General features: G+C 33.2%; 1 protein-coding gene across 2 annotated transcripts in view; it reads right to left on the bottom strand.

The window, feature by feature from the left end:
- Window positions 1-16,524, bottom strand: part of LOC123708464 (adenylyl cyclase 78C) — a 62,058-nt gene that overhangs the window by 34,147 nt on the left and 11,387 nt on the right. Inside the window, exons 1-3 of one of the 2 annotated variants that reach the window (XM_045659182.1) lie at window positions 11,114-11,230; window positions 8,508-8,547; window positions 6,880-6,922 (exon numbers count right to left, since the gene is read on the bottom strand). In XM_045659182.1, coding sequence (XP_045515138.1) covers window positions 6,880-6,901 — 22 coding nt within the window. In that variant the 5' untranslated portion in view covers window positions 6,902-6,922; window positions 8,508-8,547; window positions 11,114-11,230. Of the gene's footprint in view, window positions 1-6,879; window positions 6,923-8,507; window positions 8,548-11,113; window positions 11,231-16,524 lie in introns of those variants that run through there. The other variant, XM_045659181.1, reaches the window with a different exon arrangement.

The raw sequence follows: 16,524 nt of genomic DNA, 5'->3' as shown, positions 1-16,524 counted from the left end.
TTCTTTAATCAAAACGTTGTATGTGGCATAAATCGAGGTCATCTATAATCCACTATAGAGTGTATGAAAACACAGGTGAAGACTGCCAGTTATAGTATAAATATTGTCTTGCGTCATAATGTTATTTTTACTTGAAATATGTTTGCTCGTCGCAATGTCAATGTAATGAAATTGAAAGTAAACAAATGGGGTCTTATCACGTGCGATTTATTTACCTTCGAGTACCTTAGCCTCGTTACATTAATTTAAAGCTATGTGGTCTGTGAAGCACGCGTTTTAACGTCATCGGTGTCTTATGACCAGACTAATAGACGAGGATTTCATTTTCGATTAAACTATAACAGACAAAACATTACTGTTCTTTTCTCTTATGCTGTGGTTAGTAAACTTTTATTTGGAAATTAATACGACACTAAATAATAATTTACTCATTACATTGCAAATGATTAAGCATCTGGTTTTCTCTTGCATATTTTTAAGACACTTTGATTTGAGATGAAGTCAAAGTAAGTCAGTATCGATTCAAAACTATACATTCACTAACAACCTTAAGCAATATATTCTCAACCTGTCCAATGCTGAAACGGAAAGTATTCTGTCTTTAGAAAGTCTTTCAAAAAAGAAATTAAACATTAAAAAGTACTTTAAACTGTACATCCTTTTTTATCATGCGTATTAAAGTATTTTTCTTAAAATTAGCATTTTAATCTTCTGTTGGTTAATATAGGACCCCTAATAGCCTACCAATCCAGGTCCAATCAATACCACGCGATCGGGTAGATCTATGACCGAGGCTAAGCAGCAGGGCAGTGCCTATTGTCTTCTTTCCTAAAAAGGGTATCTTTTAGTTCAGCTACGTCTTAACCTTTATCTGCATATCTTTTTGAACTACTAACCTAAACTATTATGGATGATTTGGGTACTACGAGAGCATTTATAACCTGTTGTAGGAACAAACAGCATAGGACGTGATGTTCAAGTGAACAGGCATTAGTAAAAAAAAAATTTGACGCCTGGTAGACAGTACTGGAGGCACCCAAATATGTACTTTGTTTAACAATACAGCAAGAGCCAGCATTCATCCATTATACATCCCATAACGATAACTTTATTTATTATTATGTATAGCTTAGGTTAAGATTATATTTTAAAGTTCACTTATTTCATTGAAAAATCATTTAAGTATAGTTTATGTAAGACGTAGCACTCCCACAAGGGTACTAGCTCGGACTAACTAAGTTTTCCATTCACCTTGGATTAGCTTTCTTGACCCATTTTATATCGTAAAGTTTAATAGGCTATAAATCCACTCGTGGTCATTCATAACAAAAGTCCTAGAACTAGATAGGTTAAATGCAACTTTCATTCAACAAACAAAAAATACATTTCAAGTAGTAGATAAATACTATTTTTGTGTAAGTTGTGGAATCAGAGATATTGAAAATTCGATGAAAATACGAAATTAGGGTAATATTTCTATTCATTGTAAAATATGCTTTAAGACAACAATACATCATTTCCAATTAATAATGAAACGCTCTTATGAAGTATGATTTGGAGTCGAGGCTTAGTACTCCCGTCAAAAAGTTGTGACTATATGATAGTCATAGCTCGCGCTAAGTTTCTTACCATTACCTGTCTACTTCGTATCGAAAACTTTCGTACTAACTGATCTAACTAAAATTATTGTGATTAATTATTTATTATCCTTTTCACCGTCAACATATTGTTGTGTGTTTTGTTCCATTCTATTTGTCTAAGTAATTACTTAAGATATACAATTGTTTATATCTTATGTAGTTTTCACTTATTGCGCTAACCTTATTTTTTTCCTTATAGTGGTAGTATGGAAGAGATCGCTTGAAAGCGATAAGGCCGCCCGTTGCCTTCCTTAGTATTTAATTATTTTAATTTCTTAGAACGAAATGTTTCAAAAATAAATATTCTTTTATTACTGAGAAGTTATAATTTCCCATAAGGTAGAAAAATAAAACTAACATTTGATTTTTATATACTATACTAACAAGTAATTTGTTCTACAGCCGTATAACGATGTCCTTGATAGGATAAACGCCAAAATAATGTTTACCGGCGATTTGTTTATTCTGTGCTTTCACGCACGTGTACATGAGGACTTTGTCCAGAGCCAAAATTGTCTTCGTTAAATTTGTGTATAAATATTTTTTTAAACAATTACACTTATTAATGATCAAAAATAAATCATTCAGCACACACTGACAAATAATAATTAAACAACTTTACCTTGTGCTATCATCCCGTATTCCTTTAAATCGAATTAAAATGTTATTTGGCTGAGTTTCAATAAGTTACGATCGCTAATAGAAACATCATCACATACGATTGCGTACACAGTGTCTATTTTTGTTGTATTATCTATTACTAGTTTCCAACTTCACTTCATAACACCCTACCTAATACTTCAATTAAAGACAAACTTACAACCGTACTCAGAGACATTGTTTAAATGTTAACGTTTACATTTAGATATCTTATCTCATTAATTCCTGTGTGCCCTTTTTTAGCCTCTTCCAAATCCCGTCATTTCTGTCTGCACTGTGCCACTCCTTGCCATGTACCAGCTGCTGTTTCCTTAATCTGGTCTATCCACCTACTAAGTTGTGTTTTTTTCGTCTATTGTATCTTGGGCACCAGTTTCATACTTTGTGCTACATTTTCTGTTCCTCTTGCCATCTGCCCAGACCACTTCCACTTTGTTTATTCCATTGTGACATCGACTACCTAACTTATTCTTCTTAGTGGTGCATTATGTTCCCAGTCGGTTACTTATGACAATTTAAATTAAATTTTGAATCTCAATTTCACCGTTTTTCCGATCTTTGTTTTGCTACAGGTTGCCCATAGAATAAGCGTGAGTTTATGTATAATGGGCAATTTAAACTTTGTAAATTATTGCATGCCAGTGGCATTCCACACGGCTATAAAACACAGAAATGTATCATCAGCTTACAGTAATGGAACGTTGGATAGGCACTTTTGCAGAGTAATTCATTTTAACTATGATTTATACTGATGACATACACTGAAGTACGCTTTTGAACACTACATCGGGCATTTGAAATAGGGTCTACTGTCTGTTTCAAATAAACAAAATATGTTCCAGTACTAGTGTACACACTAAAATTAGATAAAGTAAATTAGATTAAGTTTAACTTCGGCTTTTATTATCATAGACATGAATACAAATAATACAATTATTTCATTTTACCTCATTACTACTAATATTATTACAGAATTTCATTAATTGTAACAGAATTATTACTATCATTGTTATCGTTATTACATATTATTACGAAGACGGGTCGACTGCAATGTTTCTAGATTTTTCCACTAGTTAGAGAACTTTTCAGCAGGCTGTAATATGATTTCTGACCGTTTCAGGAGAGGGTCAATCACATATTAGAAAATTGTAATTTCCATAATGTTACCCTAGTTTTCAGGAAGCTGAAACCTTTTTTCAGTCGGTTTCAGAACATGTGTAGTAGAGTAGTGCAGTTTTCAGGAGACCCGTTTTCGTAGAGAGAAGATCAGAACTTTCTCGAAACTAGACGAGCACTCTAGAACGCCGTACGACAAGGACGGAGCAACGTGCGAAAGAGACAAAGAGTGCGGACGTTCTAGAATTGTGCAATCGCTACTCAGTAGCAAGCCCGCCTAGAAAGTTCTCGAATATTGTTTAGAATTATTCCCAGGGATATATAAGCGAGCCGAAACGCGACTAGTCGCCTTTAGTTTGGAATGCGATAACAAGAGAGAAACACCGAAGCGATAAAGTGAAAACAAGTGATAAAGTACTGTGTGAAGTGTGCATAAGTGAAGTAATTAGTGACTGTGTTTTTGTGTGTTATAAGTGCATTTCTGCAATTAATTTGTGCTCATAAATTCCTCATTAATTTTCCAAGAAATAAACCCCTGAAGAAATCTACGGCATTTTCTATCCGATCCCCTAGCTCGTAACATTTTGGTGTCAGAAGTGGGATAAAAGCATGCCAATTACTCCAAGGGAGAATCAGGAGGAGTTTGTGGCAGCGTCTTCAGCTGCGGAGGGAGTGCAGACAAGGGCGCAATCAGCACGCGATGCTTCCCGGCGACAAAGTTTCGATGCGAACCGCGGGATGGGTGAAAGTAACGATGGCAACATCCTCCTTGCTCTGCAGCAAATGATGGAAGCACAGGCACGCCGTCAAGAAGAACAGACACGACAAATGATGAAAGAACAGGCACGCCGTCAGGAAGAACAGGCACGCCGTCAGGAAAAACAGACACGCCAAATGATTGAAGAACAGACACGCCGGCAAGAAGAACAGGCATGCCGTCAGGAAGAACAGGCACGCCGTCAAGAAGAACAGGTACGCCGTCAGGAAGAACAGACAAAACAAATGATGGAAGAACAGGCACGCCGTCAGGAAGAACAGACAAGACAAATGATGGAAGAACAGGCACGCCGTCAAGAAGAACAGGCACGCCGTCAAGATGAACATACACGCCAAATGGAAGAACAGGCTCAGACACGTTGCATGGTAGAGGAGCAGGCACGACGTCAAGAAGAACAGGTACGCCGTCAGGAAGAACAGACAAGACAAATGATGGAAGAACAGGCACGCCGTCAAGAAGAACAGGCACGCCGTCAAGATGAACATACACGCCAAATGGAAGAACAGGCTCAGACACGTTGCATGGTAGAGGAGCAGGCACGACGTCAAGAGGAGCAGGCTCGCCGTATAGGAGAAAAACTTTGTGACCTGAAAATACAGGTAGATGAAAAGATCGAGAATTTGGAATCTAATATGGATTGTAAGCTATCCAAGCAGGATAAACGTATCCTTGGATTAGAAAATGAAATCCAATGCCTGAAGACCTCTGGTGTTGTCACGACTGTAGCACCACCTGAAAATGTGAAAGTGCCTCCCTTTGATGGTACAAGCTTCAATTTGAGACTGTAGCACAGTCAAACGGGTGGACTGACGATCAAGCAGTTACCGCCCTTATTCTGGGACTGCGAGACGAAGCCCTCTCCATATTAGATACCAAGAAAGGTAAGGTGACGTTGAAGCAACTGCTAGATGCCCTGGAATCACGGTATGGAGACGCACATTTAGAGCACGTTTACAGGGCTCAATTGAAGGATAGAATACAGCAGACAAATGAAAGTTTGCAAAAATGGGGACTTGAAATAGAGAAGCTGGTAAGGAAGGCCTACGCATCCTCACCAGATGTTGCAGACAAGATGTTGGTTCAAGCTTTTGTCGACGGTATTCGAGACCGTGAAACTCGAATGGCTGTGAACAGTGACTGTGTTTTTGTATGTTATAAGTGCATTTCTGCAATTAATTTGTGCTCATAAATTCCTCATTGATTTTTCAAGAAATAAACCCTTGAAGAAATCTACGGCATTTTCTATCCGATCCCCTAGCTCGTAACAATATTTTTGTTATTAATGGCTTCGAATCAACCGTGGAAGAGACAAGAAAAAGATGGCACGTAACGGAAAATGTGACGCGTAACGTAAAAATGTTACGTGTAACCCCAAAAAGTTACTCTAAGTTTTTTTCCAACGCCGACAAAGAAGTTTCACTTCAAAAACCATAACTAAACTGCGTCTAGAGCGCTTTTTGTTTTACAGACCGTTCCTAGATTATCATTTTTGTAATCTGTAATCATTCAATTGTATATTAAATCTAACTGCACTATACTGTTATGTGTATAACTGTTGTATTGATTAAAATAGTTTTTTGCAATTTGATGTATATTCGGATGTAGACTCTTTTCTATGAGGCGGTATTATTTATGCAATATTATGTAGATCTTAAACAAATAGCCGCCTTAGTGTGGCTCAGGTGTACTGAGATACGATCATATGCCAAAGTTATATATCATAAATATGCAAACGACTTTGGAGGCGTAGCATAAAAATAGTTCGATCATCTCTATCTCGAGATTTATATCAGTCAATCCTCTGGAAACGTCATACAGAATTCCTATCTCGTCAAATTGAGATGTATTGTTTGCAAATTATAATTATTGAAAATAATATTGTTTATTGAAAGCGATAATAATAACTAAGCTAAATTTATTTTAAAACAAATGATATGTCTCAACACACGTTTTTGAGATCCTATTGTACGTGGTATGTTATAATTTGTGACTGATATAAACATTATTGTGAAACTGTCTATAGCCATACAGACCTCGCGCTATGTTCTATCGAAAAAACCATTTGTTATCTTTCCGTTTGCTTGTAATTTTATATTAAGTTACTAAGTAACTAGTTAGTTTTTAAGTTTTTTTCCTGTTTTGTCATGTGTATAAAGTGCTATTATTATTATCATTGGCGGTAGAATTCCTGTGAGTCATTTAAATATATATTCAAATTTCACAATTATTCTCTCTGATTTATTCGACTTTTTAGCTTTTATCCCTGTCATAAAGATTTCTATTTAAATACAAAACAACGTATTTAAAAATATGAATTAATATTGAAAGAATATGAGCAATGTTGGCCTAGTGGCTCTAGCATACGACTCTCATCCCTGAGCTTGCCGATCGCCAGCCCTGCACCAATGTGCATTCTTTCAATGTGCGCAATTAACATTCGATCGAACGGTGAAGGAAAACATTGTCACGAAACCGGCTTGTGCCAAGACCCAAAAATTAAATGATTATGAAACAGATATAGAAATCTGAGGCTTAGACCTAAAGAGGTGGTAGCGCAACTGATTTATTTTTTACTTATGTAATGAAAGTATATGATTTTCCTCTATAAGGCCCTTGTCTATAAGTCAATGTAAGAAAACTAAAATACCGTAATAACTTTATGATAAAAACGTATTAAATCATTACCTTCTTTATGATTCGCTGGCATTGTTTCACCTTGTTGAAATCCCTGAAACAAAAACAATATATTTAAAATGCTATGAAACAAATTTCGAACAATAGCTCCTTTCCTTTTCCTTCCTTTAAGATTACGGCGTAGCTTTCGTGAATGAGATGTTAACATAATATTTTTAAAATAATAATATTACTGAGACAACAAATGTACTTTTTTTTTAATATTGGATATAGGAATGTACACTGGCACATTTGTATGTATCGCATCGTACGGTCACTCACGACTAGCCCAACATGAAATAGTCAAATATACTGACAAATATAATAAACACATACATTTAAACCGATTTGTTACATATGACCAGTTGTATATAAATAAAAGCCTTTCCAAGGGAAACAGTAAAAATTTTCCACAACAACGACTTTGGGACTCCTAAAAAGGGATCTTTGGGGTCTTTGATCCTTATCCAAATCCTCTTTAGTAAATGTTACTGAGAATTACATTTTGTTATATATACCTTTATAATTAAATGTAAAAACCTTTAATGTCTGAGCCTCAGATATAAATTTCATTATCATTTGTTTTTCTAACACACATGAAGGTGACCTGTCTTCTGACGATTACCTCACGATTTTTTCCCCGTACCATCAAGTGTTAAATGCGCACATAGACAAAAAGTCCATAGGTCGATCGATTTAATCGAATCGATCCTACGACCACAGGGATGATGGCTACATGCTTAAGCTACTAGGCCACCACTACTTAAAGTAAAAAAGACAGCGAAAAAATGCTATTTACATTACAGGGACCTAACTGTTTAACTTTATTTTAGTGTTTTAATTTCTTTTTCAAATATTGGTTTTATTAATAAAGCTTTATAATCTTTTTTCCATTCTATTATTTTTTAATTAATATTTAAATGATTTGCTTTTTTTATCTACATGCAATACTCTAAGCGCAGAAAAGCTTTCAGCCCATACTTGCCGTTGCGGATTTGTTGACTATGGGCTTTATACTTTGAAGTTAACGGACTTATTTGCGGAGTGACACAAGTGTATAGCAATGAAAGAAAATATAATTGTAATGGTATGTCTAAATCTTAAGACCGATATTAAATACTACAGAACTTTATCATTAAGGTGCGATATCGCCCAATTATAAATCATATTATAATACAAAATAGTTCATACCAATTCGACAGCATAAACTCATATTCATTCGAATAATTGTATTAGAAAATAGGTTGCTGAAATTGTTTCTACATTAACAAATATAGCAATTAGGACTGTAATGGCCACCCGTCGTGTTAATCATCGAAACACGATTCCCGTCGAGTTTACTATCTAGTTCTTAGTAATAATTATTATTTAATATGACACCCGTGTTTTCAAAGTTTCCACGAAGCATATGGAATATGAAAAGAAAGAAAAAAACCTGGATTTTTTGTCTCCCAGCAACTATTTTTTTTTACAAGAAATTCAAAATACTAATTCCAGTAACGCCTTTACTATATTCAAACTCATATAATACGGTACAATAGAAACTTTATTATTAGAATTCATTCGCACAAGTTAAGTCGAAAGTGAATTAGTGTGTTAAACTTACGTGATAAATAATTTAACAGTTCTAATGAACTCACCTTATGTTAATAAGTCCTCTTCATACGAATCCATTGCCGTCTGAAACAATATGCAGGGAATATTAATTTGATATAAGAAATTTGTTATTTGTATTTATTTATTATTTAAAGTTTTGAATTGAGAAAAACTGGCTGTTCTGTTTCCTTAGCAATTTTTTAAATCAGCCTCCTCGTACATCCGACGATTACGTTTTCCTTCACCGATAAATCAAGTATTAATAATAATATGATAGGTGCAGCAACAATATGACCAGCCCCGGATTTAGAGGAGGGCAACCGGGGCCCCACAATTGATACTTCATAATTAAACTACTTAATAATAAAATAAATACAATAATATGTACTTGGTTGCAGGATAAATTATTACTGAAAAACTCGATTCATTTTATTTGTAAAATAATTTGCAACAAAGGAATGGAGGCATCCATGCCTTTGTTGTAACGAGCCCCCCGACCTCTAAATCCGGCATTGAATATGTTTCACTTGCAAACTAACATAAAAAATGCATATACAATAGAATACTACGTATACGTACTATAACGTAAGTTTGTTGTCAAATGCTTGAGATAATTATAAATGTTTGAAGACTTTATCATTATTACAGAAGAGCAAGTAAATTGCAAATTAATTAACCTTACATATTATTCTGGAGAATTTCGTCAGAAGACTGCGTAAAAAAAATTAATTGGACGGTCCGTAGTCAATAGAACAGAATATACTTTCTAACACTTCTTCTTTGTTATGAATAAATAGATTGAGGTTTGCGAATGTTTCTAACAGTCCCGTGGACATATATGACCTACTTCTGAGACTAGCACTAACTTTACGATAGTTTCGTCTCGTATACGTCAATGCAATTATTTCTGTTTTTGAAAGCTCGAACGTTCCGAACGAAAAGGTAAGTTCCTTAGAATTACTATTGTTTACTAAAAGCCGTAATATATTCGAATTACACATGTTCACACATCACACCTACGGAGGGCGTTTATTTTTTATTATTATGATTGGTTTTCGTTTTACTTAGTGTGCGGCTAATAACATAGGCATGTTATTAGCCGTGCTCCACATTGGGAATTCTCTCTTCTATATCTCCGATAGCGTGGCGATCTTCAAGACGACCAGACCGCCATCTTTTTTTGAGCCGTGCACTGCCCTAAGCCTATTCGTGCTATTTTTACCCGTAGAAAAAGAAGAAGAAGCCGTACCATCACGATGAATGATGATTTGGAGGTGATCGACAACGTGAGGAAACTCTAGATAGTACCAAAAATCGTCAGGCACTGACAGAAGACTGATAATTTATTTGTCTTATAATTAACAAAAAACGATACGGAATTGTGGAATATTAATAATTGAATTTATCAGCAGCAGTTCATTAGTGGAACGTGTAGCACCTGAACATAATAATATCGTATGTGAATTTAATTCAAACTCAAATAATTTCATTTACTTAACGAAGTCTATAACAATGTATGTTAAAGACACAATTGTGTTTAATAATTTAGTACGTGACAGACTCAGTGCCATTTGTTTTTCTACTATTTTTACTAAAAATATCTAAATTGTAAGCGAAGTATATTCATAAAGTCAGTAGTGTGTTAGTTCTGTACAACATCTTCAAAATGCGTGCTAATGAAATAGAGAGTACTACGACAGAGCGTAAACTAGAGCTACGACGTAGCCTTTTACATTAAATTTAGGGATTAAATATATTTTAATATATTATACGCAACATAAGACATCTAATCTGTATGTTCAAATTGAAAGATATTATATTTATTTGGAAAATTAATAACTATGCACATTATCATTAATATTGTTATGCCTCGAGTACTTGACGGGTAATGATAATAATACACATCGTAATAATTAAAATATCGTCAACCAGCAATCAGAGACAACTCGAGCCTTTGATAAACACCACAATCGATATTCTTCGAGCGTTTAATAACATGTCAGAAGCAGTCTGAATGATGTTACAATTTGTAAGTATAACTTTTTTGTGTAATATTTTAATGTTCATTTGTACATGAGAATCATTTGATAAGCAATTTCAATGCGAATATTGGCAACGTAATTCTAAATTACATATTTATGTCGTAGATATTAAAAAAAATGTATTAAACTATGATATTTCGAGAAGGAATATTAAAAATGAAACAAATTTTCAATAAAAATTGGTACAACTGCATGCTTTGGAAAGCTTTAAAAAAAACTAAAAATAAATAGAATTATTTTCAAATTTATTCATCACCGTATCGGGCTTCTTATGCCAAGAACACTTATTTATTTACATATTTTCTCAAGAATAATTAAATGGTGAAAGGTTTATATCGGTCCCCAGTTGAGTTTGTTCATTGCATACATACAAAAGTACTCAAGAATAAAACTCAAACCTATTTAAATCGCTATTAGCGATGCAAGCGCAGCAAGCTGTTGCCGCGACATCTACTTAAGGTAATAAATAACATTAAAAAAATGCTAGATTGTAACTAACATCGCCTTCATTTGTACATTAACCGAAAATTTCAGCTTAAACAAATAGGATAACAGTACAAACAAATCATTATTATGTAGTTTAAAATCTTGAATTATGACATACTTACCTCAATACAACATATTAAATTCACACTTTAATCAAACTTAGAACCTTGCATCAATATCCAATGCAGTATAGAAGTTGTATCGTGAAAAGTCTTTCACTCGGAAAATTGTCAAGCGTACGTTCATCTCAGAGTTCGCGTGAGTACTGACCGTGTTCAAAACTATGTACAGGAAAACTATGTGCTTTTTCCTTCAATTAAAGATTACACTTATAACGTGCACCCGTTATTGGAGATTATTGGGGTTTTTAGTACGTTATTATTAATCCAAGACTAATTGTATTAGGCGATTGCTGTTTTTATTTGTACTTACTTAAACAATTAGAGAAAACATAGTGATGATACGTCAACAGGACCCAAATATAGCGTATGTAGACACTGATGGTTGATATCCGACTTACATTACAAAAAGTACAAAGATACGAGCGTTAAACGAACAAAATAAGATCAACATAGAAACTATTCTCTTAAATAAATAATGCATCAAACAATTTCATTACATAGGGTTTTAAAAGGTCAGGCCAAAAAGTGCTTTGCAAGAAAAATTCAATTATGCTACGAGGTTTCAAATTACCGGTAAACAAAAAACATTGTGGAAAAAAACATCGGGAGAAAAAATAAAGCTGATAAAACAGAGGTAAGAATTTTCGTCGTTTTTCTTACAAATTATAGAATAATTATAAAATTCTAAACAAACTACTCATTCTGTGGTTTATATGAGTAGATTGAATATTTGGAACGTGAAACCCATTCATCTGAATGCCAAAGTATATCGCTCATTGAATATCAAATGAATCCCTGAATTATAAAGATTTGTGAGGACCGTTGTGATAAATATGGTCGTACTAGTTGAAGTACACAACTTTGTTTATTGGAATGTTTATTTTATGATTTTTTAAAAATCCTTCAACAGGTGTTTAACTATGCGAGAATAAATAAAATAAAATTAAAATAGCCTTTATTCGAATACTATAATTTAAATAACATTAAGTTTATGTTACATTTAATATTATTATACGACCTCCGAAGAAGTTCTTCTCAAATTTCTTCCACCTTCTTCTAATTTTCGCTACTATTTTCCTGTCTTTCCCGCTATTTCTTTTATTTAATATTTTTATTTTCATACATGTCGGTTATAAGTTAACGATATTTTATTCCCTAGGTATATGTAGTTCGGGACAAATTCAATGGACGTGAAATTTCCAATACTGATCGTTCTTAAGTCAAGAAAGTGTTATTTTGTGCTACGAAACTTTTTGTTACCTTCCATATATGCTTACGACTATATAAGTCATTGTAGTATTTAGTCACTACCTCTAAAATTTCGATCGAGAATATTTTGTTGCTTTTATACGTTTTTCCATTGTTTGATTCTGTTAAGTAAAACCTTTTTTCGACAACTAGTTTTGGTTATTCTGTGATTTTTGTTGCCCTATTTCATCCCTTTAAGTATATTATTATACATAGTTCGTTCATTTTTTTTTTCACTGCTTAAATGCGTTTTATGTGTCCACTCGTTTCTACATCTTTTTAATATAATTTGACAACCTCTTTGATTATAGCTATTTTAAATGTTTAAAGTAACGGCTTTTAAGCTTTCGGTTAAGTCTTAATTTGGTCATAATATTTGTCTACGTTGCCATCATCAACATCTCTTATGTCTGATTTTTAGGTTTCCAAGAATTTTAAATAAATTTCTTTATCGTCTAAAGTTTTAAGGTAAGAGAAACCTATGCACTATTTCTGTATTTTACACGATTCTTTTTAAATATTTTGACTAGATAGGTGCATAAAAGGCTGTTGTAGCTGGCAACTGATAGATTGTGCTCTATTTCAATGTTTTGTATATATTGCTTGTCATTTGTTAACATATAGTCAAGTCATAAACAATTTGAATTCTTATATTTTTTGCCTGAAAGCTACCACAGATCCAGCATGCTGGTACATAAGCTCATTTGCTTTTTCTAAGTAAAAGTTGAGAGATTATTAATGACCTGATTCAATTAAAAAACAATGCACAAGCAGATTACAAAATACAAGAATACCTTCATAGCGAATACAAGGCAATGTATTTTGAATACTGATCATATATCAATATGTTCACATTTACCGTTATACACGTAATACGAAAACTGAAAATTTCAAATCAATGTGGTAATTTAGAACTTTGTACAAATAAGAAGTCTGTATATTCTTTATACGCGATCATGTATAGGCACAGTTTATTGCGCTTATTTTGTATAGTTCAATTAGCCAAGGTCAATTTAAATAAGTAAAGATTTCCTGGATATTCTAACCCGGGGAAATGGTCAAGTAACATTTATTTACTAAAGATATTACGCACTTAAAAACTGTATGTCTGCCTCAGTATTGGGTTACATACTTTAAATTTCACATTATAGTATTTTAGATATCAAAATTTACATAATATTTATACAAATTAAGCACTTAAAACATGGTAAACACAAAATGGCCCTTCTGGCACTGAGCTGTTAGCTTTTAAATAATAGTTTTCATTTTGTTCACTTTATATTAAGGTACCTACACTCGAGTACTAAAGAGCGAATGAAATATGTTCGTAGTTGAGATTTCATTGGAGTCATTAACGTAAGAGCTGGCTTGATTAAAGTTCACTGAAGTTCATGAAAGTTCTGCGAGAGCATTGACTTGTTACATCTTGTCTGAATAGACTTTAAGAATTTGAAATTATTTGTCTCTGCATTATAGAAAGTATATTCAACCTGTTTCAAATTAAAGCTTTAATTGTGTATACTTAAGTTTACGAACAAAAAATTAAACATCTATCACAATATAAAATTGTTCACCAGTTATAATAATATAACTGACATCTCCAGCCGTTACTGATCGTACCCTCAGCCAATACTAACCTTTTGAAAAGAGCACACCTGACACAATGTATTGAAATACTTTATAAACTCTTTAGATTAACAGACGTTTTTAATTGTCCGCTGAGTGAACTGACAAAAAGTTTCCTTTATCAGTTGTCAGTTCGTATCATGGTAGAAAGTGTTATGTATTTTATGAATATTTTAATCTTTTACAGTTAAATGTCGTACTTTTGATGTTGTTTTCTGTAGGTAACATAAATGCAAATTGTTGCCGCATTGGGGTGACTCGTAATGGTAACATATTTTGTGACATAAATAAAAAACTGTAGCAATTTAGAAAATTAAGTGCCCTTTTTTAATTATTTTTTTGTTCTGCCTTGTGGTCCCTAATTGATGTGTACTGCAACTAATTTCTGCGTCTGCGACAGATAGCGATCCGTGCTTGACGCACTTTATCGACTTTTAGGTCTAAGACGAGCTGGTTTCTGTGTGATATTTTCTTTTACCACAGGGTTTAATGGAATGGCACACTTATCCACTTGGCTAGCACTTAGCTTAATTGACCCTACCACTAAAGTATTTCTTAATTCTGATATAGTAACATGTGGGATGTTCTACCAGAAAAACACAGAGTCGTGTCAAAAAGTGGCATCAGCAAAGCAATTTTAATTAAAATATCATATTTGAAATGGTGCTTCTACAACTGAAACTTAATTAATGAAGCGCTTAGTTCCAACAAAGCCAAGTGAATGGAATTTCCTTTCAATATAAGATATTCAGGGAAGTGAGAAATACATTATATAATAGGTAAATGTAATGGTGTTTGTTAGGTGGGTAAGCAGCCTCTAGATATTGCAAATTCACTTGAACCAACGATATATTCCAGGAGCAATATGGATATTTGTAACACGTTCTCAAATATTATTTAGGATTATAATAATAAAGACGTTTTCTTTTTTATCGAATGCCAATGAAACATATTTTTTATACCGAACAATTATTAAGCTTTAGGTACATGAATAAATCTCTATTTATGGAGCTAAATTTATTTTGAATGAGGCATGTGAGAAGAGTGAATAAATTGTAATAATTAAAGAAATTAAATAATTAAAAATTCAATTCAATAAATATTATATACAAGTTAGTTATATACAAGCGAATTAAAGCTATGTTCAAAAAGTGTTTTTCTTAATGAATAAAAGCTATTTTAACAATAGACAATACTACAAGTTAGTTTAGTTATATACTGAAAGGCGTATTTTACTTTAATCGTTATTTTAAATAAAAGTAAAAAATATATACTTTTTTTACTTTCATTACGTAGATCACAAAAGATAAAGTATCAAATGTAGCATCGTACAGCTGAAAATCAGGTGAGTAATAAAATAAACACGTGACATTACATCAATTAAAAAGCCCGCATAAGTTGGTTCATAAAAAGTTATTGCTAAAGTTGAAGCGAAATGAAAGGTCTCGTCAGTAAACAAAATCATTAATATTTATACACGATAAAAAGAAAATATATCGCGAGCCTATTTCAGTAAATTTATGTGTCACTCAAGACTGAATATCTATTTAAATAAATATCAAAGCTAAATAAATTGGTGCTGTCGAGGCTTACAAAGTCATTTTACGCCATATTTATATTTATTTTTCTTATACTCTTCTTATTAAATATATAAGTTTTTTTTTAGATCTAATGTAGTTTCTTCTTCAAATTGCAGATCGTATCATCTGTGAGTATTAAGTCAATTATATTAATTAAGAAAAGTATAAACTTTTCAATTCGTTAATTGCTAAAACTTGTTGCAATTTATGAATATAGAAGGTCCAGTTATAGTAGTCTTGTAGGTTGCTTGTTAATGCAATAAGTTTCAAATTACAATGAATGTATCGAGATAACATGAGTTGTTTTGTGAAAGGCGAATGATCCATTGAAATTGACCTTGTTTGAGCGACCTCTGCGGTGTAACCGAAGAACAACAGATAATGTGACGTGAGAAATAAGGCTTTATTTTATTTAATACTACTGTCCTCTTGTGGCTTTTCTTGAAGGTAATATTTTCAAGACGTGAAAACCTATCGTTTCTGCTACTAGCCTAATCTACCTAGTCTTGACATAAATACTGAAATAAAGATAAAAAATGTTCATTGCAAATAACATTTATTACGATTACGGTGTGTTAGTTTAATACATAAATATAAAACAAATTAATAAGTTTATTCATAGTGGCTATTTGGCTGCAATACAGTCCTTTTAACGTTGAGGCTAGTTATCAATAGCAGCACGCACTCTTTCCATGGGAAAATTCTACACTGCCAATCGTACGGATTGTTTGGGACTCCAAATTCATGGCGTTTAGAGCAAGTTTAAAACTGACCATAAATCATAATCCAGCGGATTAAGATCGGTACTAGCCGACGGCCAGTCTTCAGCTCTGATGAAGTCCAAAACGTTTGTTTCCAACCAAGACTGCGTAGACTGAGGAGGTCTCGTTGTACCTATAAATAGCCCGGTACACATATGTTTTTCTAATACCAAGATTTTTAAAAATGGGATTTGGG

Source organism: Pieris brassicae, chromosome 4 (genome assembly GCF_905147105.1).
Source record: "Pieris brassicae chromosome 4, ilPieBrab1.1, whole genome shotgun sequence".
In the NCBI taxonomy this organism is placed as follows: domain Eukaryota; kingdom Metazoa; phylum Arthropoda; class Insecta; order Lepidoptera; family Pieridae; genus Pieris; species Pieris brassicae.
Note: the sequence above shows the minus strand (reverse complement) of the source record. Positions and strands in the feature narration are given on the sequence as shown.